Below are 26,572 nucleotides of genomic sequence, written 5' to 3'. Positions count from 1 at the left end.
TTTCCCAGGCCAGAATGAGAATGTTATGTGCCTAGCTTTCTTACAGGCTTCAAGCCATTGCCTGGAGCCTAAAATCCATTTTCTGACCACTATCAGTTCCCACACAGTCTTCCCAAAACTGTTGTGGCGTGGGTCACTTGTCCACGGAGTGCAGTCTTTTAAGGCTAGGCTGCTCTAGTTTGGAAGAAAGGGTCTTTTCTCTCTGTCTCTGGAAGCAGGGGCCCTCTCTCTTTATTTGGATTTCTTACTTGATAACAGCTTTCTCTGGTATCTACCCGCTCCAGCATGAGCACTTTTCTCATGGGCTGTGAGTGGATTCTGCATCTCCCATGGACTTCATGCATTACAGGGGGACAGTTTGTTTCACCATAGTCCTCACTATGGCTTTTAGAGGAATTTTGGCTCTGACACTTGGAGCATCTCCTCCCCCTCTTTCTTTTCCACTGATCTTGGTGTCGCCATGTTTTTTCCTCGCATGTCCTCACTTCCTCCTCTTCTCTGACTAGAAGAAAAATTGCTGCTTGTAGGTACCATTGACAACAAGTTTCACTAATTCAAAGATTCCTGCAGGATCCCGCAGCATCGAGAAGTTAATTTCATCCAGGTTCCGCATCGGGGAGTCACCTGCCATGTTTTTGCTGTCAGCCATGTGGCCCTGCTGCCACCATGTGGGCAGTGGCGGCCACCAAAGCGCTGGCACTATTTAATGCGTTTCTTCAGGTGGGGCGCTGGGAAGGAGAAGCTGCTGCTGCCGCCCCTGTCCTTTTGCCCACGAGAAATTGAAAGAGGAATCAGAAAGGAAGGAGCCATTTTTAGCCTTTGGAAATGGCTTCTCTCAAGTGTAAGGGCAAGATATCCATCTTATTAAATCCCCAGGAAAGTGGACCAAGAGAGAGCCAAGGAGTAATCAGCAGAACCTGTTCACCCTTTAACAGCCCCATATGGCCTGTGGAGAAGTCAAATGGGGAATGGAGGCTGACAGTAGACTATGAGGGCCTGAATGAAGTCACGCCACCTAAAAGTGCTGCCATACAAGACATTAGAACTCTGATATGAGCTGGAGTCAAAAGCAGCCAAATGGTATGCCACAAGTGACATCGCTAATGCATTTTTCTGTCCCTGTGGTGGCAGAGTGCAGACCACAATTTGCTTTCACCTGGAGGAGTGCCCAATACACCTGAAACCGACTGCCCCAGGGGTGGAAACACAGTCTCACCATTTGCCATGGCCTGATCCAGACTGCCCTGGAACAGGCTGGAGCTCCAGAACACCTACAATATATTGATGATATCATTGTGTGGGCCAATATAGCAGAAGTTTTTGAGAAAGGAAAGAAAATAATCCAAATTCTTCTGAAAGCTGGCCTTGCCATAAAACAAAGTAAGGTAAAGGGACCTGCACAGGAGATCCAGTTCTTGGTAATAAAATGGCAGGATGGATGCTGCCATGTGCCTACAGAGGTGGTTGACAAAATTGCAACTATTTCTTCACCAGCCAATAAGAAGGAAACAAGCTTTCCTGGGCTTTGTGGGGTTCTAGAGAATGCACATTCCAGGTTATAGTCAGCTTGTGGGCTCCCTCTATCGAGTGACCCAGAAGAAGAACCACTTCAATTGGGGCACTGAGCAACAACAGGCTTTTGAGCAGATCAGACAGGAAATTGCTCGTGCAGTAGCTCTTGGGCCTGTTTGGACAGGACCAGCTGTGCAAAATATACTCTACACTGCAGCTGGGGAGCAGGGCCTCACCTGGAGCCTCTGGCAAAGGACTGCAGGAGAAACCTGAGGTAGACCATTAGCGTTTTGGAGCCGGAGTTATTGAGGATCATAAGCCCACTATACTCCAACTGAAAAAGAGATACTAGCAGTTTATGAGGGGGTTTGAACCATCTCAGAAGTTGTTTGGACAGAAGCATGTCTCCTCTTGGCACTGCAATTGCCCATGCTACACTGGATGTTCAAAGGAAACATTCCCTCAACACATTATGCAACCAGCGCTACATGGAGTAAATGGGTAGCATTAATTAAACAACAAGCCTGAATGGGAAAACCCAATTTCCCAGGAATCCTAGAAGAGATTTTGGATTGGCCAGAAGGCAGAGATTTTGGAGCATTGCCTGAGAAAGTGACTCATGCCCAAGAAGCACCACCATATATAATGAGTTACCAGAAAACAAAAGAATCTGTGCTTTATTTACTGAAGGATCCTGCTGAGTGACAGGAAATCATTGGAGGTGAAAAGCTGCTGTGTGGAGTCCCACACGACAAGTCATTGAGGCTGCTGAAGGGGAAGGTGAATCAAGCCAATTTGCAGAGGTGAAAGCCATTCAACTAGCCCTAGAGATTGCTGAGGGAGAAAAGTGGCCCATACTTTATCTCTATACCGACTCCTGGATGGTGGCTAATGCCCTATGGGGATGGCTGCAGCAGTAGAAGAAAAGCAATTGGCAATGCAGGGGTAAACCCATCTGGGCTGCTGCATTGTGACAGGACATTGCTGCATGAATAGAAAACATGACTGAAAGCACATCATGTAGATGCACATGTGCCCAGGAGTCATGCCACTGAGGAGCATCAAAACAATGAACAGGTAGATAAGGCTGCCAAAATTGGTATAGCTCAGATGGACCTAGATTGGGAAAGAAATGGTGAGCTATTTATAGCCCAATGGACCCATAAAAATTCAGGGCATTTTGGAAGGGATGCAACATATAGATGGGCTCATGATCAAGGTGTGGACCTGACCATGGAGGCTATTTCACAGGTTATCCATCAGTGTGAAATGTGCTGCCATCAAGTGAGCCACACGAGTGAAGCCTCTTTGGAGTGGAGGGCGGTGGCTGGGTTTTCAGTATGGTGAAGCCTGGAAAATTGATTACATTGGGCCATATATTCTCACCATGGTAGAGGCCACAACTGGCTGGCTGGAAACATACCCAGTAAACCATGCCACTGCCTGGAACACAATTTCAGGTCTTGAAAGACACATTTTGTGGTGACATGGAACCCTAGATAGAATTTGGTCAGAAAATGAGATGCATTTTTGAAAAAATCTTATAAATTCCTGGGCAAAAAGACATGGCATTAAGTGGATATATAATATTCCCTATCATCCACAAGCCTCTGGGAAGACTAGACTGAAAGATATATTAGGCTGCTAAAAACTATGTTAAGGGCATTAGGTAATGGGACATGGAAGCCCTGCGATGCTAACTTGGCAGAAGCCACTTGGCTAGTCAACACTAGGGGATCTGCTAACTGCCCTCGTCCTGCTCAAACTAAGCCCTTAGACATTGTGGAAGGAGACAAGGTCCCTGCTACACACAGGGAAGTGGCTGGGGAAGTCAGTGTGGATTTCTTTCCCCATGGGAAAAGGCAAACCCATTTGTGGGATTGTCTTTGCCCAGGGACCTGGATGTACTTGGTGGATGATGCAGGAGGATGGGGAGACCTGGTGTGTACCTCAAGGAGATTTAACCTTGGGGTAAGAATAACCTATAGTGTAAGTTGTATGTTACAGAAGGTAAAGTAGCAGGAGGGACATGAACTGACGAAGAATGAATTTTGTGAGGAGCAAGAAGAATGCAATGATGGACAGGGATGGTGGTGGTGCCCAACCATGAACCATCAAGTATACTATTTCTCCTGTCCTGACCCCACATTCTGATGGAATGGAGACCACCTGGATGGATGTGAAAGGACAGGGGATAGTAGTTAATAAAACGTATGTTTGGTATAGAGATGGTTTAAGGATCCTTGTAATGAATATATAGATTATATGGGATCCGAGCATGACGCAAATGGTTTGAAATAAGGGGTGGAGATTGTATCGGGTCTGACCAAGGTAAAGTTCACAGCCCTTACAGTGCTGTGCTTTGCACTGGTAGCTGGAAGGGTGTTGATAACAGACCAGTGTTTTGGCTACTGCCGAGCAGTGCTGCCCCTTTGAGATTCCTTCCCCCATCAAAGGGGATGGGAGTGGCAAGATCCTGGGAAGGGACACAACCAGGCCAGCTGACCCAAATTGGCCAAAGGGATATTCCATACCATATGACATCAGCTCGGATATATAAGCTAAGGGAGAGAGGAAGGGGGGGCATTCATGAGTTTTCAGTGTTTGCCTTCCGGAGGAACCATTGCACGTGCTGAAGCCCTGCTTCCCAGGAAGTGTCCGAACATCGCTGCTGATGGGAAGTAGAGACTGACCTTTTTTCTCTTTAGCCCATGCGTGTGCAGATCTCCTCTTATTTCTTTTTTTACTGTAATAAAACTGCCTTATCTCACCCTGCTGGTTGTTCTCCATCTTCTCTTCCCTGTCTCAGTGGGAAAGGGAGTGATAGAGTGACTGAGCGGGCACCTGGCACTCAGCCAGGATCAACTCACTACACAGTGTTATTTAATATCTTCATTAATGACACACACAAAGGGGTTGAGGGCACCCTCAGTAGGTTTGCAGATGACACCAAACTCAGTGGTGCAGGTGATACACCTGAAGGACAGGGCCATCCAGAGGGACCTGGACAAGCTCAAGAAGTGGCCCATGGGAATCTCATGAGGTTTAAAATTATCAGGTGCTGGTGCTGTACCTGGGTTGGGACAATCCCCAGGATCAATCCAGGCTGAGGGATGAACAGCTCAAGAGCAGCCCTGGGGAAAAGGACCTGGGGGTACTGGTAGGTGAGAGGCTGGACATCCCCTGGCCATGTGCACTGGCACCCAAAAACCCCCTGTGTGCTGGGCTGATCCCAGAGTGTGGGCAGCAGGGGAGGAGGGGATTCTGCCCCTCTGCTCTGGTGAGACCCCATCTGCAGTGCTGCCTCCAGCTCTGGGGTCCCCAGCACAGAAAGGACATGGACCTGTTAGAGCGAGTCCAGAGGAGGCACCAAGATGATCAAAGGGAAGGAGCATCTTTCTGTCTTGGAATGAGTTATGATATACTACATGATAGTATATTTTCTGATCCTCTGCTTTGTGCCCAAAAAATGGTTGCTGTATCTTTTAAGGCAAGGGACTGGATGTGTGTGGGGCTGGGGGTGGGGAGAGTCCCTGTTTCAGTGCAGGCGTTTTTAAAAGCCTTGCTGTCCAGGTTTTCCACGGCTCAGGGGATATCATAAAAGGTGTAAGCTCGACCCGGGGCCTGGGGCTCTCTCACTCTTCTGGTTCAGGATCGAGGTGGTGGCCGTGTGGGGACACACTGAGTGCATCTGGCTTGAAATACTGTTGCCCTGTGTTTTTTCCCTGGCACTGCAACCAGGGCCTGCCTGCTTGTTTCTCCGTTTCCCTGTTCTTCGGGAGCCCAGAGCCAGTGCATGTGGTGCCACCTGGGACTGGAACCATGTCCCACTGGATCCCGGCCTGCAGTGTGGTGGCCATGGCTACTCCTGTGTGTTAAGCTCCAGGACTTCGATCTGCCACAGTTTCTACACTGCAAGCCTTCTCGTTTTTTCCCTGTTTCTCAGCCGTTTGGGGGTCCAGAGGTAACGTGTGGGAGGCCACCAGGACTGGGACTGCCTCCACCAGGCCACTTCTCTGCACAGTAGCCAGACATTGCAACCAAGCCATGCCCACCTCGCCAGTGTGCCAGCTGCTGGTGGGGGTACCAGGACCAACTGCTGCCCATGAGCTTTGCAAAAGGAGCAATCTCCTGTCCTCCTCTTTGCCTGAGCTCCCATCACCTGAAGAGGTTGCCAGGCTCGTGTCAGAGTGTCCCCTAAAGTCGCGAGGAGTCACTGCAGCCTGTCTGCCCTGCTAGGAGGCAACAGTGCCCCCCTGCCGGTTGTGGTTGTAACTACACCCAAGGGAAAAATTTAACAGGCAGGAAAACTTCTGTTATTGCTTTTGTTGTTGTTGTTTGTTCTGTTTTATGTATATTATATTAGCCAGTAAAGAACTGTTATTCCTTTTCCCATATTTTTTCCTGGAAATCCTGTAATTTCAAAGTGATTATTTGGAGGGAGGAGGTCATCTTTTCCATTCTGGGAAGATTCCCACCTTTCTTGGCAGACATCTATCTTTTAAACAGAGACACTTTGCTATGAAAGGCTGAGAGAATTGGGATTGTTCAGCCTGGAGAAGAGAGGCTCCAGCATGACCTAATTGTGACCTTCCAGGTCCTAAAGGGAGCTGACAAGAAAGATGGAGAGAGACTATTTTCAAGAGCCTGAAATAAGAGGACAATGGGGAATGGCTTAAAACTGAAAAGGAGTAGGTTTAGATTAGATATTAGGAAAAACTCTGAACTGAAAGGAGGATGAGGCCGTGGCATAGGTTGGCCAGAGAAGCTGTGGCTGTCCTATCCCTGGAAGTGTTCAAGGCCAGGTTGGACAGGGCTTGGAACAACCTGGTCTAGTGGAAGGCACTCGTGGCAGGAGGGGCTGGAATGAGATGAGCTTCAAGGTCCCTTCCAATCCAGGCCATTCTATGATTCTATGAATATTACAGAACAAAACACACCACAAACCTTCACCTGCTCTGCAATCTGGTCACATTTAACGAGTTACTTGAAGCAAGGCACTGCCCAGTTAAGGACAGATTTATTCTATTTTTACCCAAATTCTTCAACAATCTTAATATTCTGCCCAAAGTATCTGAAATTGACAATTCAAAGCAAACAGTGGCAATATCCAAAGGCCAAAAAGGCTGTGTGACTTCTTGCACAGTGCAAATCAATGCTGTGACTTCAACTTGCCTGTAGCTTGAGAAGTATACTGTCAAGCTGGGAACTGAACTCCTCTGCTAAAGGTGTTCTCTTTCCCTGGGTGTCATTAAACTATGAGTTTAAAAAATCTCACTTAGATAAGATTAAAGAGGGAGGGTTTTTGGACTGATCTAACAATTAATTTTTTTCCTTTTATGAGAACAGGCGAGATTTCACTTGCCAATCATAAGTAACTCACAGGACAGAAATTGTGATCTAAGATAATCCAATATTTTGCTGGACCTTTATAATCCTACGGCCACAGGAAGGGGATTGCCCAAAATAAATATTTTTTAACCCAAAGACATTAATAATAACACAGTGACTTCTATTTGCCCAATATGTAAGAAATACCAGGGAATTCACCCATAATCATAAAGCTGCCATATTATTTAGATTGGGTTTAGAGAGAAATAGTAAGGTTGTTGGGATTTTTTGTTTGGCTTTCTTTCTTTTTTTCTTCCCCAGAAACACAAAGGCAGGCATTTATCAAATGAACTTCTTGGGACCATTTATTCATGGTATGTAAATAAGAGTCAATTTATTCACTCCTATGGACAATTTCATTTGCAGTTCAAAGTACACTTCCTGTGAAACATATTTTGCATTCATGAAGAACGGCAAAGACCTTGATGAACTTTGATCAAGATTTTATATAATGTGCATACAAATTACTTCAACTACAGAGTTTTCAGACATGGGCTGATTAATTTGGCTGCTTCAAGCACGTCACTGGAACTGGAAGTAATTATATTCCATGTGATACTTGCATCAATAAATATTTAGAAAGTACTCTGCACCTCCTGTGATATGCTAAGTTGCTTCATCCCCAAAATCTTTCTGTCACAACAGCAACAAATACACTGTTATATGTGGCTTATTCTGTTAACCCTCCACAAAATTTTCTCTGAAAAGACTTTTGTTAGGTAGCTTGCATTTGGCTTGATCATAATGGAGAAACAGTCCCTGCTTCATAGGGAAGAAGGATTTGCCAAAGAGTTTTCATAAATGCAACTTTTAAGGGGCTATTTAGAGTAGATTTGATGCAGTGTCATATAGAGATGCAAACAAGTTCCAATTAAAAGGCTTTTGCAACAGCAAGCTGCTAAAGAAATAAGACTACTGCCCTCTATTAAATTCTTACTGATGATTCATGACTGACATATTAAACAAAAACATCTGAAAGATCAGGATAACATATATTTTACATTCAGAGAGCTATCTATATAATACTCAGTACCGATTCATATAGTACAGACTTTTCAGTGACATGAAGAAATAGCATCTTAACCTCCCATATTATATAGAAGCACAATTAATTTTGTACTCAAAAGTTACTGTTCAGATTTCAGAGGCAGATTTTACAGTAGCAAAAGGCTACTACAGTCACTAGAAATGTTTTGCTGCGTTAATTAACAAAGAAAATGAAATCAGATGAGATGTCAAGAGCAAGGGGGTACTTTATGTTTAATTCATTAATAGGCATTTGCTCATATGTTCTGTTAGTAAAATAAACTCTCTAAAATGTATATTCCACTGAGAAGCTCATGGTTTAGATCATATTTCAACAGAAACATTTACCAGTAGAATTGTAAAAATAAGAGCGGCTCCTCAGTTTGGTACTTTACAAGAAAAAAACCCATGTTTTAAAAAATTATTTTGAAAGAAATATTTGAAGATTTAATAGACTGAAAAGAGAAGCTTCATTAGTGCATTCTGGTTTTAGGCATCTATTTTTAACCATCTCAATCCCTCAAAGTTTTTATCAATGTAAAATAAGCAACAAAAATTAAAAAACAAACCATCATTTTAGTTGCAACTACAAGCCAAATATTTCTAGCACTCAGGACTCATGCATTTTCTTCAGCATATTTTCTATTTCCCCAAAACATGCAAAAGCCCAAAATGCTAGACCCAAAGCCACAAGAACAGGACCATATCAGTGTTCTTACCTGTGTGCTTTCGGAGGTGCTCTTTAAAATGTCCAAAGTGATCAAACTGCTTATCACAGTATTGGCATATATGTATTTTCTTGCCAGGTCTTTGCTTCTTGCTAGCACCACCTTCATCAAGGTGGTGACAGGTGAGGTGTTGTTTCAAAGCACTCTCTCGTAGGTAGCTTTTATTGCATGTGTCACACTTGTAACTCTCAGTAGAGTGCGTTTTCATGTGTTCCTTAAAATGGTAAAACAATTTAAATGAACGGTTACATTTTTCACAGTGGAATAAATTCTTCACATGCAACAGTTGAAGTTCCACAATTTCAATATCTTCTACCTGTTTGCATGCGGGATCAGTTGCACTACCACCTTCTTCTTGAATCTGGCATTTTGTCTCTCCTTGACGATACTTACTGGTGATATCTGCCAAAAGAGCTAAAGCAGATTCATCTGATGTACCTGTTGTATGTATGCACTTTATAGATTGCTCTCCAGAAGCTACTTCAAGTGTTTCAATGCTGCCATCTTCCACTTCAATCGTCCCTTCAGCAATCTCAACCTCAATTTCAACAGGCTCTGATTCTGCAGATGGCAGTGTTTCTGTGATAACATTAGACGTTTCAGCAATCTTCCTCTTTTTTGCTTTATTTTTACCTTGCCTTTGATTTGATTCTAAGGGTGATGAATTTTCTTTGTTCCTGCAAAACATTTACATAAACATAGTTAAGATCCATAAGCACTTACATAAAAATTCCTGCCTGATGCTGAGCTTCTGCATTAAACACTAGCTAGATGTTTCTCAAAGAAGCTGAATGATGAGTGACCACATAACCTGCACCCATTTCAGATGTTAATTTGTCCTTAATCTATACTCCTTAGAGCTGTAGAACAGCACAGTTAAAGCTGTGGAGCTTTTAACATAAGATTATTAAAGTGTTTTAAATGAATCCACTTGAATGATACAAAGCACCTATCAAGAAAAAAGGCCAGTTAGCCTAATGACATAGGTTTATATAAGAAATGCAAAATTCTGTACTTTGGCCTGCCTACGCAGAAATAAGATTCAAGTTCTTCCTACACTAGTCACCTCTCAAGCTCTGGAGTGCATGAAATTGCTTGCAGCACTTACAGCTTCTTACAAAACACTACAGCTGTGACTTTGCACAATGATTATTATAACATCTCGTACTTCAGGAAAACACACAGCTAACAGTTGTAGTAAAAAAGAAAAAAGCCACTGGGATGTGAAAAGAGTATTTTAATTTAATTTATCTGGGCTTAAGCACAGCTCCCAGCTCTGTTCTTCTTTTCCTTGCACCTTAAATACAAAATCCCCTTCCTCCAAGATGCCAGAGATAGCATCCCATCTCAAACACGGACAGAGCTGACTGGGTGGCTCGGTTTGGAGACAAATTCTAAGAGAAAAACGCTCTAAAATGAGCGGTTTTTCTCTAAGGAGAGAGGGTTTCACTAACTCCCTTTTCTTCTGCCAATGAGAGAAATGGATACCAGGGGATGAAAATGAAAAAAAAAAAAAAAAGGTAAAACTGTCTATTAACAAAGCAAGATACTCACAAAGCACAGGAAAAAAAAAAAAAAGAAAAAGAAAATTGAACTTTACACCCCACCCCCACCTTGCCACGTGGCTGAGAGGCAAAGATGGCGACTGCCTTTTGTCTCTGTCAGGGGAGGAGAGTTCACAAAGCAGCTGGGAACCTGTTGGATTTCTGGCGTGGGTCTTCTCCTCGCAGCCGGCGAAGTTGGTGGAGATTAGTGTCCCTTCTTTTGCTGGCTCGGTCTTTCCAGGGTTCGGACCGGCCGGAGCCGCCCCGCAGGCTCCCCAGGCAGGAGGAAAAAAAAAAAAAAAAAAAAAAAAAAAAAAACCCCAACAAAACCTGCCGAAAGGATTTGCCAGTGAAAAGACTCCAGGCCAGGGGAAGAAAAAAAAAAAAAAAAAAAAAAAAAAAAAAAAAACACCCCAGAAGCTTCTTGCCTAAGTTGGCGAAAATTAATCCAACAAATAAGTCAACGAAGTAACAATCCGTGTAGTGGCCAACTACGCCGGAGAGAGAGAGCTTGAACAGAGCTCGCGCAGGAGCCCCAGGCTCCCCGCCCCACCCCCGGGTCCATCTTAAAGCTACAGCAGTTGTTTTCTGGGCATAAAGCAGACAGGAAATAAAGCATCATCATAAAATCACCCCAAGACACTCGGCCAATGCTTTCAAGTCACACACATGATTATCCACAGCACTTACATGCTGGAGGTTTAACTAGTGATTATCAGCTTTGGAGTGGCTATCTTCCCCTCAAATCAGACTGCAATCAGAGTAATTTGTACCTTTACCTTCCTTTGCAGCCTGATAAATCTTTTTATGTAACCTACTCCCTATCACTTTCAGGTTTTCTAGTAATAGGGGTGATAAGGTTTTTCTCCAGTATTGGTATGTCATACAGCAGAGATGTGTGGCTAATGACCTAATGTAGGATACAGCTTATTAAACTGCACCTTATATTCAGACAGAGGAAGACACAGCAGCTAAACTTAAGAGTTTCATCTAGGCCATATTTCTGATGCTTAGAAGGTGACAGTTACTTTGCACATTACTGCAAGGAGCTCCAGGACCACATACAAAAATAATAATCTGCTCAGCAAAGAGGAGACTACCATCCTTGAGTACATTGTGTGGCTCAGGTGTGAAACTGAATGAGGATATACACATACAATACACTGTACCTCAAGGAATAACAGCTAGTTGTTTTTTCTTTCAAGTCTAGATTGTGCTGTGCAACTCTTTGATGCATTACACAAATGATTAGTTCTGTAATAACCTCTAGCTGAAGCTTCTGATGCTTGCCCCTTTTAGTCAAAGCTCAGCTAGAGGCACTGTATTGCAATTTGTCCCCTTTCTACTGTGAAGGAGAAAACTGAGACTGACAGTGGTACTTGTTTATTTTTCTAACCAAAAACACCCACCCAAAAATCTATGAACAATGGAAATAATTCTAAGAATAGACTGGCTTGCACATGTGTGTGTTAAGCCAAACATTTATTTCCTTGTAACATAAGAATTACAGCATTTACTAGTGCTGCATAACCAACAAACATTATATATTAGTGGGAATTAATTGCAAACTAAACAACTTAGCTTGACGGACTGATCTGAATCCCGGTTAAACAGCTCTACCAGCGTACAGAGACTCAAAGTGATACCAATTAGAACATAGTTTTTCAATTTCAAGTGTCTTAAATTTCTCAAACAGATGGCAAAGGTCTGCTTTTCCCTAAATAAAATTTAAAAAAAACTTCTTTTGGTGATACCATATTTAATCTCAATAATGTCAAAAAAGGGTATTGTTGGGGTTGGAGAGTAGAACTAGAAATGCACAATCCTATCTTTTCTATTTAAAAACCCCAACATAGTTATTGAGCTCTGCTACCAATCAACAGAATAACTTGATTCCAAAAAACAAAAAAACCCACTGATGTTGAAAACCAAGTTTCCAGGGTACCATGTCATGGAGGTTTTGTTTGTTTGGCTACTAGAGGAACTCAGTGTCAGAGCCACTCTCCTTAGCTTAGTGTGTCTATGGGGAGATGAAGAAACAACAGTCTTTCCTTAGCCTGAACACAAAGACCTTTCAGCATGTCTAGAAGAGAGCAAGGATAACCCTTATGCTGGGAGTTATTTATTGCCCCTCCCCTTGCTTCATGACATAACAACAGTATAGCATACAGAAAAAATGAGAACATGACAGCACTTTGTGAAAGAGAAGGAAGGGGAAGAAAAATAGCATGATGGGAATGGCACCTGCTTTTCTCAGGTTGGAGTTTTGTAATGGATTACAGTTCCTTGTACTGGATAAAAGGTGCTACAGCAACATTTGATTAAGTACTGATCCCATATAAAACCAATTATAACAACTATATTTGTTCAAGAAGTTTTAGAGACTAAATTTGCAACAAGAAGCTTTAAAATCACTGCCTATTCTCTTGAAAGCAGAAAGCTGCATGAAATCAAAAGAGCAGTGCAAACTTGTTAATGTGGTCTAATTACCTGAGGGATATCATCACTGTACAGCCAGCTGTCAATCAGGTATGGGCAGTCAGTATAGAGGCCTGGTATTAGTTATCACAAAGTCACAGCCCTACAATGTCTGCAACATTTACCAGCCATGTCACTTGTCATCGAGTTCTAACCCAAAGAATGTGACATTCATTTTTTTTAGCTTGTATAATTCTGATCCATATATTATAGTAGAAGAGTATACAATACCACATTAGGAGGTTTCAGGATAAAGAAGAGCACTGCAAAATACTGGCAGCTCTCATACAAGGATTCTTAAGACTCTACATTTCAGTGTTGGGAAGAAAAAGAGGCTTATATGTCTACCTGATTTCAAGTGCTTTGATAGCTTCTAACATCTGTAGATACTCAGCTGCTTTCCAAACATCATTTGCTTCTTCCTCACCTTGGACCATGAGTTTTGCTGTATAGGTGAACTCAATTAGGTGACGAAATGCCATGTTACTTACACCTGTTTACAAGTAAGAAAAACAGCCTCTTTTAACAATTCCTCAGTCTTTCACACTTGCCTACTCACAGTACTCCAATAGCCAGTTTCAAGAAGATGCCACCTTTGAAAGGCTCACATTGGAATAAGTCTACTATAGAAACAGGTGAATCTGGAAAACTACAATCATTCCATGACAAAGATAAAAAGAAGGATAAAAAGACAAAAACCTACTTGTATAAATTAAAAAGTTCAAATTTGAACATAAAAATATGATCTCTCTCTCAAGAGATCTCTGAGCAGCAAGTTATTAGAAGCTGCATTGCTCCAGGAAATTTCTTCTTACCTACCAGGAAGATATTGCTCCACCTCTATCCTGTTCTTGCATCCCAGGGAAGGTATCTTTTTATTTTAAATTTTTCTTCAGGGGAAGTTTTTTCTAGTAGCAATAGCTACCTGTACTGGTTTTGGTTGGGACAGATTTAAATTTCTTCATAGTAGCTAGCATGGGGCTATGTTTTGGATCTGTGCTCAATCATAGAATGGTTTGGGTTGCAAGGGACCTTAAAGATCATCTAGTTTCAACCCTCTGCCATGGGCAGGGACACCTTCTACTAGACCAGGTTGTTCCAAGCCCCATCCAACCTGGGCTTGAACACTTCCAGGCATGAAAAATCCACAACTTCTCTGGGCAACCTGTGCAGGGTCTCATTACCCTCACAGTAAAGAATGTTTTCCTAATATCTAATCTAAACCTACTGTCTGTCAGTGTGAAGCCATTCCTCCTTGTTTTGTCGCTCCAGACCTTTGTAAATAGTCTCTCTCCATCTTTCCCATAGACTCCCTTCGGGTACTGGAAGGCCCCAGTTAGGTCACCCTGAAGCTTCTCTTCTCCAGGCTGAACAATGCCAATTCTCCTAGCCTTTCCTCATAGCAGAGGTGCTCCAGCCCTCTGATCATCTTGGTGTCCTCCTCTGGACTTGCTCCAAGAGGTCAATGTCCCTCCTGTGCTGAAACAGTGTTGATAACACACTGATGTTTCAGTTACTGCTGAGCAGCACTTAGACAGAGCCTAGGCCTTTTCTGCTTCTCACACTGCCCTGACAGTGAGTGGGCTGGGGGTGTGTGGGCAGATGGTAGGAGACACAGCCAGGACAGGTGACTGCAACTGACCAAAGGAATATTCTAGACCATATGACATCATGTTCAGTATATAAAGTGTGTGGGAAGCAGGTAGAAGGGCCACTGCTAGGGGATTGTGTGGGCATTGGTCAGTTGGTGGCAAGCAATTGTTTTAATTTGCATCACTTGTCTTCCTTGGTTTTTTCTTTTTCTTTTCTCTTTTACTTATAATTTTTACAAAATTACTATTTCTTTTTAATTATTAAACTGGTTTTATCTCAATCCACGAGTTCCTTTCTCACTTTTACACTTCTGATTCTCCCCCCCATCCCACTGGTAGAAAATGAACCAGCCTGGCTCTGTGGTGCTTAGTTGCCAGTCAGGGTTAAACCACAACATTACCTCACAACTCAAGAGCTGATATCTAGAAAGCTAATCAATATCATCAAGCATGCATTTAAGCCCATACCAGGGATACTACATTAATTTTGAGCATGGGCACACAACTCTGAAGGTTTTAATTTGCATGAATCAGACTACCTTCAATCTCCACCAAGGGTTCCTGAGTGAAATCTTGGAAGAATTTGTAGAAGAACTGGCTACAGGCAGCAAGAACAGCCTTATGAGCTTTGAAATGGTGACCTACAAAGAGAGACAAAAAAATTGGTTTAGGATAACACCTTCTTTATTCATGGTGCAGAATAAGTGCAGATACAGAGAACAGCTGCAGAATCACCCAGTCTACAAATCTATTTCAGCAGCACATAGTCACTTAGCATGTCTCCTTGTAACATGGGATACCACTGCAGCTTGCCTGTCCCATCTTATGCAGATCGTTGCTAACATCAGTGACCTTGTTGAAGCTCTGCAATTCAATCAGCTGAAGGACTCCCTCAAGAATGTTTCTCTTTTCAAATATTTAAGTTGTGGGAAATTCCTGTTCAAACTTTTTCCTGTGTGTCTTGGGCTCAGCTCTCAGATTTTATCCAACCTTGTTGTGGTTTGACACTGGCCAAATGCCAGGTACCCACAAAAGCTGTTCGCTCACCTTCTTTTGCTCTCAGTTGGGCAGAGGAGAGGGAAAAAAATTACCGAAGGGCTCATGAGTTAAGATGATGTACTGGTTTTGCACAGCCTGGCTTTTGGTAGCGGGGGGCCACAGAGGTGGCTCCTGTGGGAAGCTGCTGGAAGCTTCCACCATGTCCAGCAGAGCCAAACCCTGATAGCTCTGAAGATGGACATGATGATGGCCAAAACTGGGCCAATAAGAGAGGGTGGTAATGCCTCTGTGATGACATATTTTAAAAGAAAATCAAAACAAAGTCACACAATTTTTCTTCTAGTCAGAGAAGAGGAAGAGGTGAGAACATGTGAGGCAACACCAAGGTCAGTGGAAGAGAGATGAAATTCCTCTGCAGGCTGTGGTGAAGAACATGGTGAAGCAGGTTGTCCCCCTGCAGCCCATGGGTCCACGGGGGATGCAGAGATCTACCCGCAGCCCATGGGGGAGGTGCCCACACCAGAGCAGGTGGATGCCTGGAGGAGGCTGTGATCCAGTGGAAGACCAGGTGGAGAGAGAAGGCCCTTGCTTTCAGGCTGGAGCAGCCTGTACTTGGAGGCCTGCACCCTGTGGAAAGAGTGACCCATATCACAGCAGTTTTGGGAGGACTGTTTGCCCATGGAGGGAATTCACATTGCAGCAGGTGCAGTAAGACTGCTGCCCATGAGAGTGGATCCACACTGGAGAAGTTCATGGAGAAGTGTCTCCCGTGGGAGGGACCCCGTGGTCTCACAGGGGAAGGACTCCTCTCCCAGAGAAACAGGAGAAAGTCTGTGATGAACTGACCCAAAAAACCCCATGCCTTGTCTCCCTGCACTGTCAGTGGGAAGGAGGAAGGGGCTGGAGGGAAAAAAGGTGTTTTAAGGGCTTCTTTTACTTCTCATTATCCTCCTCTGATTCTGTTAGTAATAGATTTACTTTGTGCCTCTAAGCTGAGCCTGTTTTGCCCTTGAAATGTTTTTCTCCCGGTCCTTATTTCAACTCATGAACCCTTGGTTAATTTTTTTTCTCTCCTCTGCTCAGCTGTGGCAGGGGAGGGTGTGCAAGCGACTAGATGAGGATTGGAAGAAAACATTCCAAGGGCAAAACAGGTTCAAATTTAAAGATATAAGGTAAATTTATTATTAACAGAGACAGAGGAGGATAATGTGATGTAAAATAAGACTTTGAAACACCTTTTTTACCTCCCAGCCCCTCCCTCTTTCCCACCGACAGTGCAGGGAGACCGCGCGTGGGGGTTTTGGTCAGTTCATCATCCAAGATCTTTTTCTGTTTGCTCGGGGAGAGGAGTCTTTTCTCTGCTATGCCGTGGGATCCCTCCCACGGGAGACAGTTCTCCGTGAACTTCTCCAGTATGGCTCCAATTGCACGAGCAGCAGTCCTGCCCAAAATTGCTGCAATGTGAGTCCTTGCCATGGGCAGTCTTTCTGAAACTGCTGCAGTGTGGGTCACTTGTCCACAGGGTTCAGTCCTCTAAGGATAGGCTGCTCTAGTTTGGAAGCAAGGACCCTCTCTCTATCTCTGGAAGCATGGGCCCTCTCTCTCTATTCAGGTCTCCCACTAGATCACAGCTTTCTCCAGCATCCACCCACTCCAGCATGAGTACTTCTTTCACGGGCTGTGAGTGGATCTCTGCATCCCCCATGGACTTCATGGGCTGCAGTGGGACAGCTTACTTTACCATAGTCTTCACCATGGCCTGCAGAGGAATCTCGGCTCTGGTGCTTGGAGCACTTCCTCCCTCTCTTTTTCCACTGACCTTGGTGGTGCCATGTTGTTTTCCCTCACATGTCCTCACTTCCTCCTCTTCTCTGACTAGAAGAAAAACTGCTGTCCATAAGTACCATTGCAAACAAGTTCCACCAATTAAAAGATTCCTGCAGAATCCTGCAGCGCCAAAAGGTTGATCTCATTTAGGTTCCACACCAGGGAGTTGCTCACCATGTTTGCAGCCAGGCGGCCCCGCTGTCACTGCATGGGCAGTGGTAGCTGCCATGGCGCTGGCGCTATTTAATGCCTCCCTTCATGCAGGGCACCAGGAAGGAGAAGTCACCACCGCCATCCCTGCCCTTCTGCCTGTGGTGTGGCTAGCTAGGGGCAGCCAGGCAGGCAAGGCTCACTGCAGGCTGCACCAAGATGGCAGTGGCTGCAGCACCTCGCCAGCCCTGGAAAAACTGTTGTGTGCTGTTTTGATTTTCTTGGCAAATATGTCATCTCAGAGGCATTACCAACCTCTCTAATTGGGCCAGCAGCATGTCCATCTTCAGAGCCATCAGAGATTGGCTCTGTCAGACATGGTGGAAGCTTCTAGCAGCTTCTCACAGAAGCTACTTCTGTGGCCCCCCTGCTGCCAAAAATTACGCCGTGCCAAATCAACACAATATTCTCCTTGGATTTTGCTGCTCTTACATATGGATGTATTTAATCATCTTTTCTGCTAGCATAAAGATCAATGCAGAACAAAATTGGTTTAGCTGTTCTTCCTGTTTTCTAGACTGTGTATTCCCATCACGATGTTGCCTTCTCCCTGGTGCAGGCATGAATATCCAGAAGGCTCCGTGGGACAGAAGTAAGAGAACCAACATGTATTAGAACTACATAGCTGCACTAGAAAACAGTTTAGAGCTCAACATGGGGATTTGGTAATACTAGACCAGGAACAAACATTCAGTATAAGTTTTGTGCAAGTGTTGTCATTTAAACTACAGTGATTCCAAAGAATAATTTATTTCTTCATTTGCTTCCTTTTTTCTAATCCAGGCTCTGTAGGTCCCTTTTCTTCCAAGTGAATTCTTGCTATCCTTTTAAGGATCGAGGGTACTCCTTTAGCTAGGTCTATCCTAGTGGACACTGCCTATCTTCACTGAAGTGCTCATCCATTCTAAGACATGTTTGGGATAAGAAGCAATCTTAGGTGATCTATCAGACACCACCTTTTCTAATGAGATAATAAGCATTTGCATCTCCATCTTCCTTTTAAACTAATACTTATGTCTTTAGAACATGTAGAAAAAGATAAATGAGTTGTTCTACCCTATTTTAACTATAGAATAAAATAGTAGGCAGATACCTAAGAAGCAAGAATGTGACCTTATTTCAAGCTGGTTTTTCTTTTTTTTTTTTCTTTTTAAATAATCAACCAATATTTGTACAAGTTCAGCCCCTTGTTTGGAAGGGGCTCCCTACTCTCCCCCTCTACTCTGCTCTTATAAAACCCCACCTGGAGCACCGCATTTAGGTCTGGAGTCCTCAGCACAAGAATAATATGGACTTGTTATAGTGGGTCCAGAGGAGGCTGCAAAGATGCTTACAGGCTGTAACACCTCTCCTTTGAAGACAGGCAGAGAGAGTTGGAGCTGTTCAGCCTGGAGAAGAAAATGCTCTGAGGAGACCTTAGAGCACCTTCCAGTGCCTAAAGGGGGCTTAAAAAAAAAGAGTGACTTTTTACATGGGCAGATAGTGATAGAACAAGTGGGAATGGTTTTAAACTAAGAGATTAGAGATTTAGATCTAAGATTTAGATTAGATGTTAGGAAGAAATTCTTCCCTGTAATGGTGGTGAGGCCCTGGCACAGGTTGACCAGAGAAGCTGTGGCTCCCCCATCCCTGAAGTGTTCAAGGCCAGGTTGATTGAGGCTTGAAGCAACCTGGTCTAATGGAAGGTGTCCCTGCCCATGGCAGGGGATTAGAACCAGATGAACTTTAAGGTCCCTTTCAGCCCAGGCCATTCTGGGATTCTATAAAAAGCAGAAACAAAATTATTAATCTCTGATGGAGACTCTGTTCAGCCCAAGATTAATAACTGAAACTCTGCAAGCAACTCAAACACCAATACAGAGCCAAGAATGTTAGCAGGCCAATTTGACAGTTGACCTGTGACAAACCCAACAGCTTCCCAGCACAGCTTTCAGAATTGTCTGAATACCAACTGGTTCTCAGGTGTATACATACCATCAACAATCAGTGTGATATCTGTAAACTGGTCCTGCTCACGTTGTTCATTCAGTCTATCCAAAATAACTTTATAGTGTTCAGGGAATTCCTGGATACATTCCATAATTTCTTCAGCTTCCATGGCAAAAGGATTAGTCTGCAAAAGATGGGGTAGGACAGTAAGAATACTCTGCCACTTAGAAAGACTATGCACAGTCAGCTTATTATACAGACATTAACTAACTAGCACTTTTCAGAGACTACAAAACCAATGGAAACATTGAACTGTCTTGGTAACAGGTTTACATGATTTTAGCTGTCAGGTAGGAAACATGAGGGTTAATGAAGTATGGCCTTATTTATACCCAGTTTATAAACATTTTTTTTTTTTCACTTTACTCCAAGAAATTCCTTTCAGTGGCGGGAGGGAGTGCCAAGACCTGCCTTCTTCAGAGGAGACAATTTCAGAATGTTTCCTCCTAACTTGTCTCAAACTGAGACAGCATGAAGAAACAAAGTTGGTAAATGCATTTCTTTATTCTACAAATTCAGCAAGGACCCACCTCCCTCAAAGCAAATACTGCAGGGGTGTAACATCTCCACAGCTAACTATTCTCCATCTTGGCAACATAATGTCAATCTTTATAGTTACTTCATGCAATTCTACCAATCCTCTTTGTGAAAGAATGGTTTTAAAATTTTTCATACTTGAGTCACATTTTCTATCTAGTAAATGCAAGATGTAATAAAACAGCACCTTTCAGCTTCTGGGTACACAGGAGTTGCCAGGGATTTAATGTGTTGTCACACCCAGGAGCAAAGAGCTTCCTATTCACCCAGGCTTCTTACACTTCTCCCCTTACAAGGTGAAATATTCTTTGCCAACTTTTAAGAGACATAGGCTTGTAATCTCATGGCTCTTCCTCACTTATACAACAAACATAGCTGGAGGTGGGAGTTGCAGAGATCCTCAAACTTGAAACAAGTTTAGCAGAAGTCTATGCCTGTGGATGAGACAGAGGGTGTGCTGCTGATGTAAAAGAATCTCTGGAGAGTTCAAACACTTCAATGAAAGCATTTTACAAATTAACTCAGGGCAAAATTACTTCATATCTGTGCAGTAGCACTCATCTTCAACTTCCACATTCACATGGCTCACACTGAGAATGCCACAGAAAAAGCAAAGACATTTCAAAGTCACATTAACGCAGAAACTTTGTTTCTCGTCATAGTCTAACTCACTTTGAAGAACACATGGTTTCTGAGAGAAGATGGTCATTAGGCTTGAATTACTTTTATAGTGAAGGGTATGTCTCAAATTCCTTTATTTTTGTATTTAGCATGGACAAAAGGAAGAAAGTTAGGAGAGCTGCTACTATCAAACCAAACATTGAATATAGAGATGGAAAATTAAGGTGTGGCTAAGAAGCAGTTTTCTTTAGAGTGCTAGAAGAAACTAGATAGCAAGTGTTCCCTAACTTGTGCAATTTTTTTGTATGTGATTGGAACTAAAAAGTCCTGAGCTGACACCACCATGCTTGCTAACACCCCTGTGAAGATGTGTAAATTCTACCTTGCTTCCAACAAACACATACTGAAGAAGAATTACCTGGTTATGATAAAAGCAAAGTTATTGTCTTGTAACTAACAGACATCAGGTAAAGGAAATTGTGGAATTCCTATTTTTGCCACAAAACACATTCTTTCTTGCATCTCAGAACAACTGTCCAACAGAGAAATCATTTTGCCAAGAGATGGAAAAGAGCAGAAGCAACTGCTTATGGAAGTCTAGTTCTATCTGCTATCACTGCTTTGCCAAGTGGATACTGAAATACATATCAGGATCTTGTGAGGGCAAGAGAGAAAGTGAGGTTGAAGGAAAAGAATGCTGCAGCCTTCACCTCATCTGTAATGATGGGTCTAAGACAGACAATCAGCATCTTTTTTCCATCCATCATTCCATAAAGTTTAATGTAAAAAGTTGTCAGCCATTTACTTCACTGTTTAATTTTTCTTGCCCACTTTTGATATATTGTACATTGATAGATGACTTGCAGTTAAAAGTTTAATTCCCTAAAAGTTAAACCAAACAAAATTTCAACCTCAAATCTTATTATTTCTACCTATCCAGAATTTACTTCCAAATTGTGTTTATAGGGAGATTCCCAAAATAACAGAGCAAGGCCCCAAAACGAAGAAATTTTAAAGTTTCAGTCTCTCAGAACACTAAAAATCACAAATAAAAACCCAACTTATGATAGATAATTTATTGTCCTGAATTAACACAAGACTAGTAAAAAAAAGTGAATTTATCATCCATCTAAATACAGTTGCAGCATTCATTGAATCTTCTCATTTCAAACTCAGTGGTATTGCAGAAGAAAGCCCAACAGAACAGCATATATTCAATGAGAGCATGACTACTTTGGAGCAAGAAGTGAAATGCAGTCCTCAGAGAAAAAACAAGATGCCAAGGAAGGGAGACAGAAGTGATCCAAGTTGACACTTACATGCAGGCTCATTTACAAGTGATGAAAACTGGATTAATTCAGTTATTTATCTGGATTTTTCAGTAGACTCAGTTGACTGCTGACTTAACCTTATTAACTTCTGACACAAGATGTATCTCACAATATGCACACAATTAGAATTTTTTTTCTTAAAAATCTACTTCAATTAAGCCATTTTATTACTTCCACACTCCTGGACTTCAACAGGAACTCCTCTTATTTCAGGCAAAAGATATTTGTTTTCTTTGTCTATATGTATCGTACGCAAATGCAGGCAGGCAAAGCAGACAACAGAACAGCAGACTGAGCACTGGCCAAACCCCTGCCACATCAGGAAAGGAGAATGAGGGGTGTTTGGTGGGTAACAGCAGTAGTTGCTTCAAAATAACACACACATGAGAATTTCTTGTGCACTTTTCTATTTATTTTTCTTCAAAGATAGCAACCATAGAGCAAGGACACGAGCCAGCCCCTCAGTTCCCTCTCAATCACATACAAGGCCTCGCTATCGCTAAGACAGAGGCGACCAAGGGACTCATGCCCTAACAAGCAGGGCAGGGCATACATTGGGGTGTCGCAGTTCCAAGGGGCAGGAGAGGCCTCAGGTTGTCCATAGCAGCTGAGAAGCGGAACTGCGACCTGCCGCCAAAAGCCCTGGTAGTTCCCGCCGGCTCGAGTCTACGCAGAGCTCTCGAAAGCGAAGCCGAGGCCCAGCCCTGTCAAAACCCCTCACAGCCCCCCGCGTAAGCCGCAATCCCACTGGCGGGCGCTGACAGTAATCTGCGCGAATCCCGCCAATCGTAAGGCGGCAGCAGAGCCCGCCTCAGGCGGAGAAGCAAATGTGCATCCGCCGAGTCTCAGAAGCTACCAGAAGGCATAATCAGCGCTAAGTGCCTGCCGGACACGGGCACGGACATTCCGAGAGAGGTGTGCGCAACCGCCGACAGGGCGCCCCTGAGAAAGGAACCCAACCGGTGCCGGCCCGAACCATGCGTTTAGCACACCGCCACCTCATTAGTAGTTATTACGTCATCAAAGAGCGCAATAAATCGATTCCTTTTCAATTCCCGGCCGGATCACACTCTGGATGCAGTTCTGGTGGGTAACTCACCGTGAGGAGCCCCTCACCTTGCCCCGCTCGCTCTGCCGTTACCGCTTCCTGCTCCCCTGCACGTTGAAAAGCGGGGCAGGCGCCGGCCAATCGCTACTCGCATTCCCGGCCTGCAAAGCGTGCGGAAGTGACGACAGGGTCGCCTTTCACATGACAGGGTGCGCAGGTAGTGAGGGGCGTGGTTCGACTGCTCGGAGCATTCTGAGAGTTGTAGTCTGGGATGTGTGCATGTGTTAGCACCGTATGGCTGCGGGTGGGGAGCAGTCGTTGGGGGTGGGTGACACCGCCGTGAGGCGCCGTAACCGGCCGGGTTGGGCCTGGGAACGGCGGGGGGAGGGGGCAGGGGGGCTACTTCCCCTAGGATTGGCCCACCTCCGTGTCGCTAGCTGTCTCCGCAGGGGAGCAGGTAGTGGCCACGCGGGGTGGGGAACTAGTGGCTCCGACTGTGATGTACGCTAGGAGACCAGCTCCTTAGTGATTTCAGCTTTATTAGGAACAGTCTGGGAAGGGGGCCCGTGGGGTGCGCGCACACCACCACTGCTCCCGATACGTCATGGAGGAGGAGGACGTGAGCTCTGTTGTCTGGCAGACCTGGGCCTTCCTTCCTCACAGGAGTCCCCAAGAAGACACCTGCTGGTTTCAGGTTCAGGGTCCCCATGTCACTCCTGGCTCACTTTGGTTAGGGTGATGAAGGCGAGGGATCCTGACTAGACCTTGATGTCGTCCGATGTCCCTTCTGGTTAGAAGTGTTACTTCAGCTCTTTACCTGCACGGTGGTTCGTGGCTCATTGTTTTTAGGGGTCTCCACTAGGCGAATTCCCTCTCCACTAAGTCCCTTGGGGATCTGACATTTGCATACTAGGTGACATCGTCCTCCTCCTCATGGTCTCCAGTGGTTTACTGTCATGGAGGAGAGGGGAGCAGTAGGGGCCATGCCCGACGGTGAGAGAATTTACACACCAATCATTCAACCAAGAGCTCATTATCCTCATTAACTTATAACATTGGAACTTTGTATCAACTTTCTAACAATTTATTCTCTACAATTCCCCCCTCTAATTCTTTGATCGAGCTCAAGCTCACATCAATTAGCAATTACTTTTTGAAAGTACAATGTCTTTAATTTCTGATATTGGTTGTAAATCTGTTTGGCATCTTGATGTTCTTGATCGCTCATTATCATGATTTTTCCTACTTCTTTATTACTCACTTGTACAGCAGATCTTACAATTCGGATTATACGGGGGAGCATATGGGATAGGAGGATTAAACTAGCAATTGTACACACGGTAAAAAAGGCTATTTTTTCCACCAACTTCCATTTAATGACCAGAAATTGTCCCACCAGCTGGTATCGAACATAGGGGTCCATTTCTGTATTCCAACATGGGCCAACTTACGGATGTCTTTTGAGATATTTTTAATGACCTCACTTTGGTTGTCTATTTTTAGGCAGCACTCAGATGAGTTGAACTTCCCACGTATACTCCCTTCATTGGCTAATAAATAATTTACTGCTGGTCTGATCTAATATACTACAGTCCTAGTTTGGGATAGTTGGTCACTTATGTGGTCTAAAGCTAGGGCAGTTTGGTTCGACACCATCTTGAGTACTGCCTGTAATCTTATAGTCAGATTTAACATATAAATTGGGGTATCCCCAGGACCCATTTTGAGCCCAAGTTGCTGGCCCATAAGTGCAAATTGTCTCTTGGGGGGTCCATTATTTGTTTTTCCATGTTTGCATTCCTCCAATTTCAATTAAGCTTCTTTTTTGTTGGCCAGATTTATCCAAATCATCATATATTGGTACCCCTAGGTTTGATCCAGATTCTTTTGGGAGTAGGAAAAATGATGGTTTAATTATCCCAATAGTGCAACTGCTGGTCCAGTCTCCTGGCAATTTAGTGTAAGCAATATTTCCACATATCCAAAACAGGTTTTCTGGGGCTTCCCAAGGAACGTCACTGATAGTCATTGGAAACTTCCAGTACTTGGATACTTCTTTAATTCCCCAGAATGGATTTATTCCCTTTCCGGCACACTCATGTAATCCATATCTTTCCTGGTAAACACACCTGGTTTCTCTTTTCTCAATGGACCAGTATTTGTTGGGTTCTTTAGGGATCCACCTAGCAACAGGATGTTTTACCTTTAAGTATCTTTTACAAGACATTTCTCCTATGGGGGTTTTATACATTTCCCCTTTTCTAGATACACACTCTTCTCCAATTATTTTAGACTTTAATTCCTACTCTTCTTTTCTCCCCTGTCCAATAGTTGGTACTTTTTGTCTTGTTTGTATCCGTTTCAAGATTTCTAATGGCTTTAAGCTAATCCCTTCCCAAGGCCAGGCTTCGGCCGTTTGGATATTCCCACAGATCCAGCAATTGGTCAAGTTTAATTCTTTAGTGATCTTTTCTACTGTCATGGGTTGAAACAGTATCTCCCTGCTAGGACATTAGAATTCTCTGGAAAGGACAGGGACTTATGGAGGGGGCAGGTTTTGGACTGACATGCAGTTCTGACCACTCAGAAAACGGAAGGTGACTTTTGGTAATACCCATATAAAAGCTGAAGCTGGGTTGGAGACTTCCTCTTTTCCCTCCATCCAGCCATCAGGTTGTGAAAAACGAGGTTCACTTTTTGGTAAATTTTAAAAACTATGTTTAATAAAATAATTAAGACAATTAGGAGATAAAAAAAAGCCAAGTACGGCTGGCTGGGTGACTTGGCATTTAGCCAAGTCCACACTTTGCTTTCTCAGAGACACTTGTTAAATACCCTTCCCGTTATATTGATATATGAATATTCATAAAATTCCATAAACTAATTTCCATATTCCAGGAACTGTTTTGCATGGCCCCTCCTTGGGTCCGCCTTTTTAGAGCATGCGTGTTTCGTGGCTGTGTCCTTTTTATCGCGTCCAGCTTGGGCCTTGGTCCGTGCTTTCTGCAGGTGGTAGATGCTGATAGTTGGTGTATCAATAGCAGGGTCCTCTTTACATGTTCGCTGAATGTTATCCCGACCAAACAGACAGTTTAAGCATATTACATCAGTTATTACCACTATACCTAATTTTCTAAAAGCAGAAATAAAAACTTATATTCTATATCCTTATCACAACATTATTCACTATATAGCACACATCTTGCGAAAAGCCAACTTTATATAAAATATATATAACAAATCCTCCCCCTTTTTTTTATAATTCATTTGGCTTGAGCCATATTCCTTGTTTTCTAGCTTCCATTATTTGTTCATTTTTTTCATAGATCAATTTTGCTTCTTCAAAGGAGTCTTTTACATCATTTTGCTTCTTTAACACCATAATCCTTTGAGCCGTTTCGGATGTGGTCAATTTTGAGTCTGTAGGTACTGTTACCACTTGCATGCCTTGAACTACATTTGTAATCAGCCAAATAAAACAGGGGATTAAACAAGGAAGAAATATCAGGCCAGCAGTAGCACATAAGAGAAAAAATCCTAGTTTTTTCCACCACTCTATTCCCAGTAAATTATCCCACCAGCTGCTTTTTAGCATTGATTCCCACTTTTGGACTGGTACATGAGCTACTTTTCTGATATCATTGACTATATCCAGAACAGCATCTCCGTTGTCATCTATTTTCAAACAACAATCTGATGTATTAAATTTTCCACAAACACCCCCTTCTTCAGCTAGTAA

At 43.4% G+C, this 26,572-nt stretch overlaps 1 protein-coding gene across 4 annotated transcripts in view; it reads right to left on the bottom strand.

Annotated features, from left to right (window-relative positions):
• LOC310922155 (zinc finger protein 131-like) overlaps positions 1-23,004 on the bottom strand; it is a 31,649-nt gene extending 8,645 nt beyond the window's left edge. The window contains exons 1-6 of one of the 4 annotated variants that reach the window (XM_083882559.1): positions 22,885-22,997; positions 19,282-19,420; positions 14,811-14,912; positions 13,028-13,172; positions 8,974-9,334; positions 8,649-8,871 (exon numbers count right to left, since the gene is read on the bottom strand). In XM_083882559.1, coding sequence (XP_083738685.1) covers positions 8,649-8,871; positions 8,974-9,334; positions 13,028-13,172; positions 14,811-14,912; positions 19,282-19,405 — 955 coding nt within the window. In that variant the 5' untranslated portion in view covers positions 19,406-19,420; positions 22,885-22,997. Of the gene's footprint in view, positions 1-8,648; positions 9,335-13,027; positions 13,173-14,810; positions 14,913-19,281; positions 19,421-22,884 lie in introns of all 4 variants that reach the window. The other 3 variants (XM_083882557.1, XM_083882556.1, XM_083882558.1) reach the window with 3 other exon arrangements.
• Positions 23,005-26,572: the final 3,568 nt, after the last annotated feature.

Source organism: Zosterops lateralis, assembly GCF_965231275.1.
Source record: "Zosterops lateralis genome assembly, chromosome: W".
NCBI lineage: Eukaryota > Metazoa > Chordata > Aves > Passeriformes > Zosteropidae > Zosterops > Zosterops lateralis.
The sequence above is the reverse complement of the archived record's forward strand: the minus strand, read 5'-3'. Positions and strand labels throughout refer to the sequence as shown.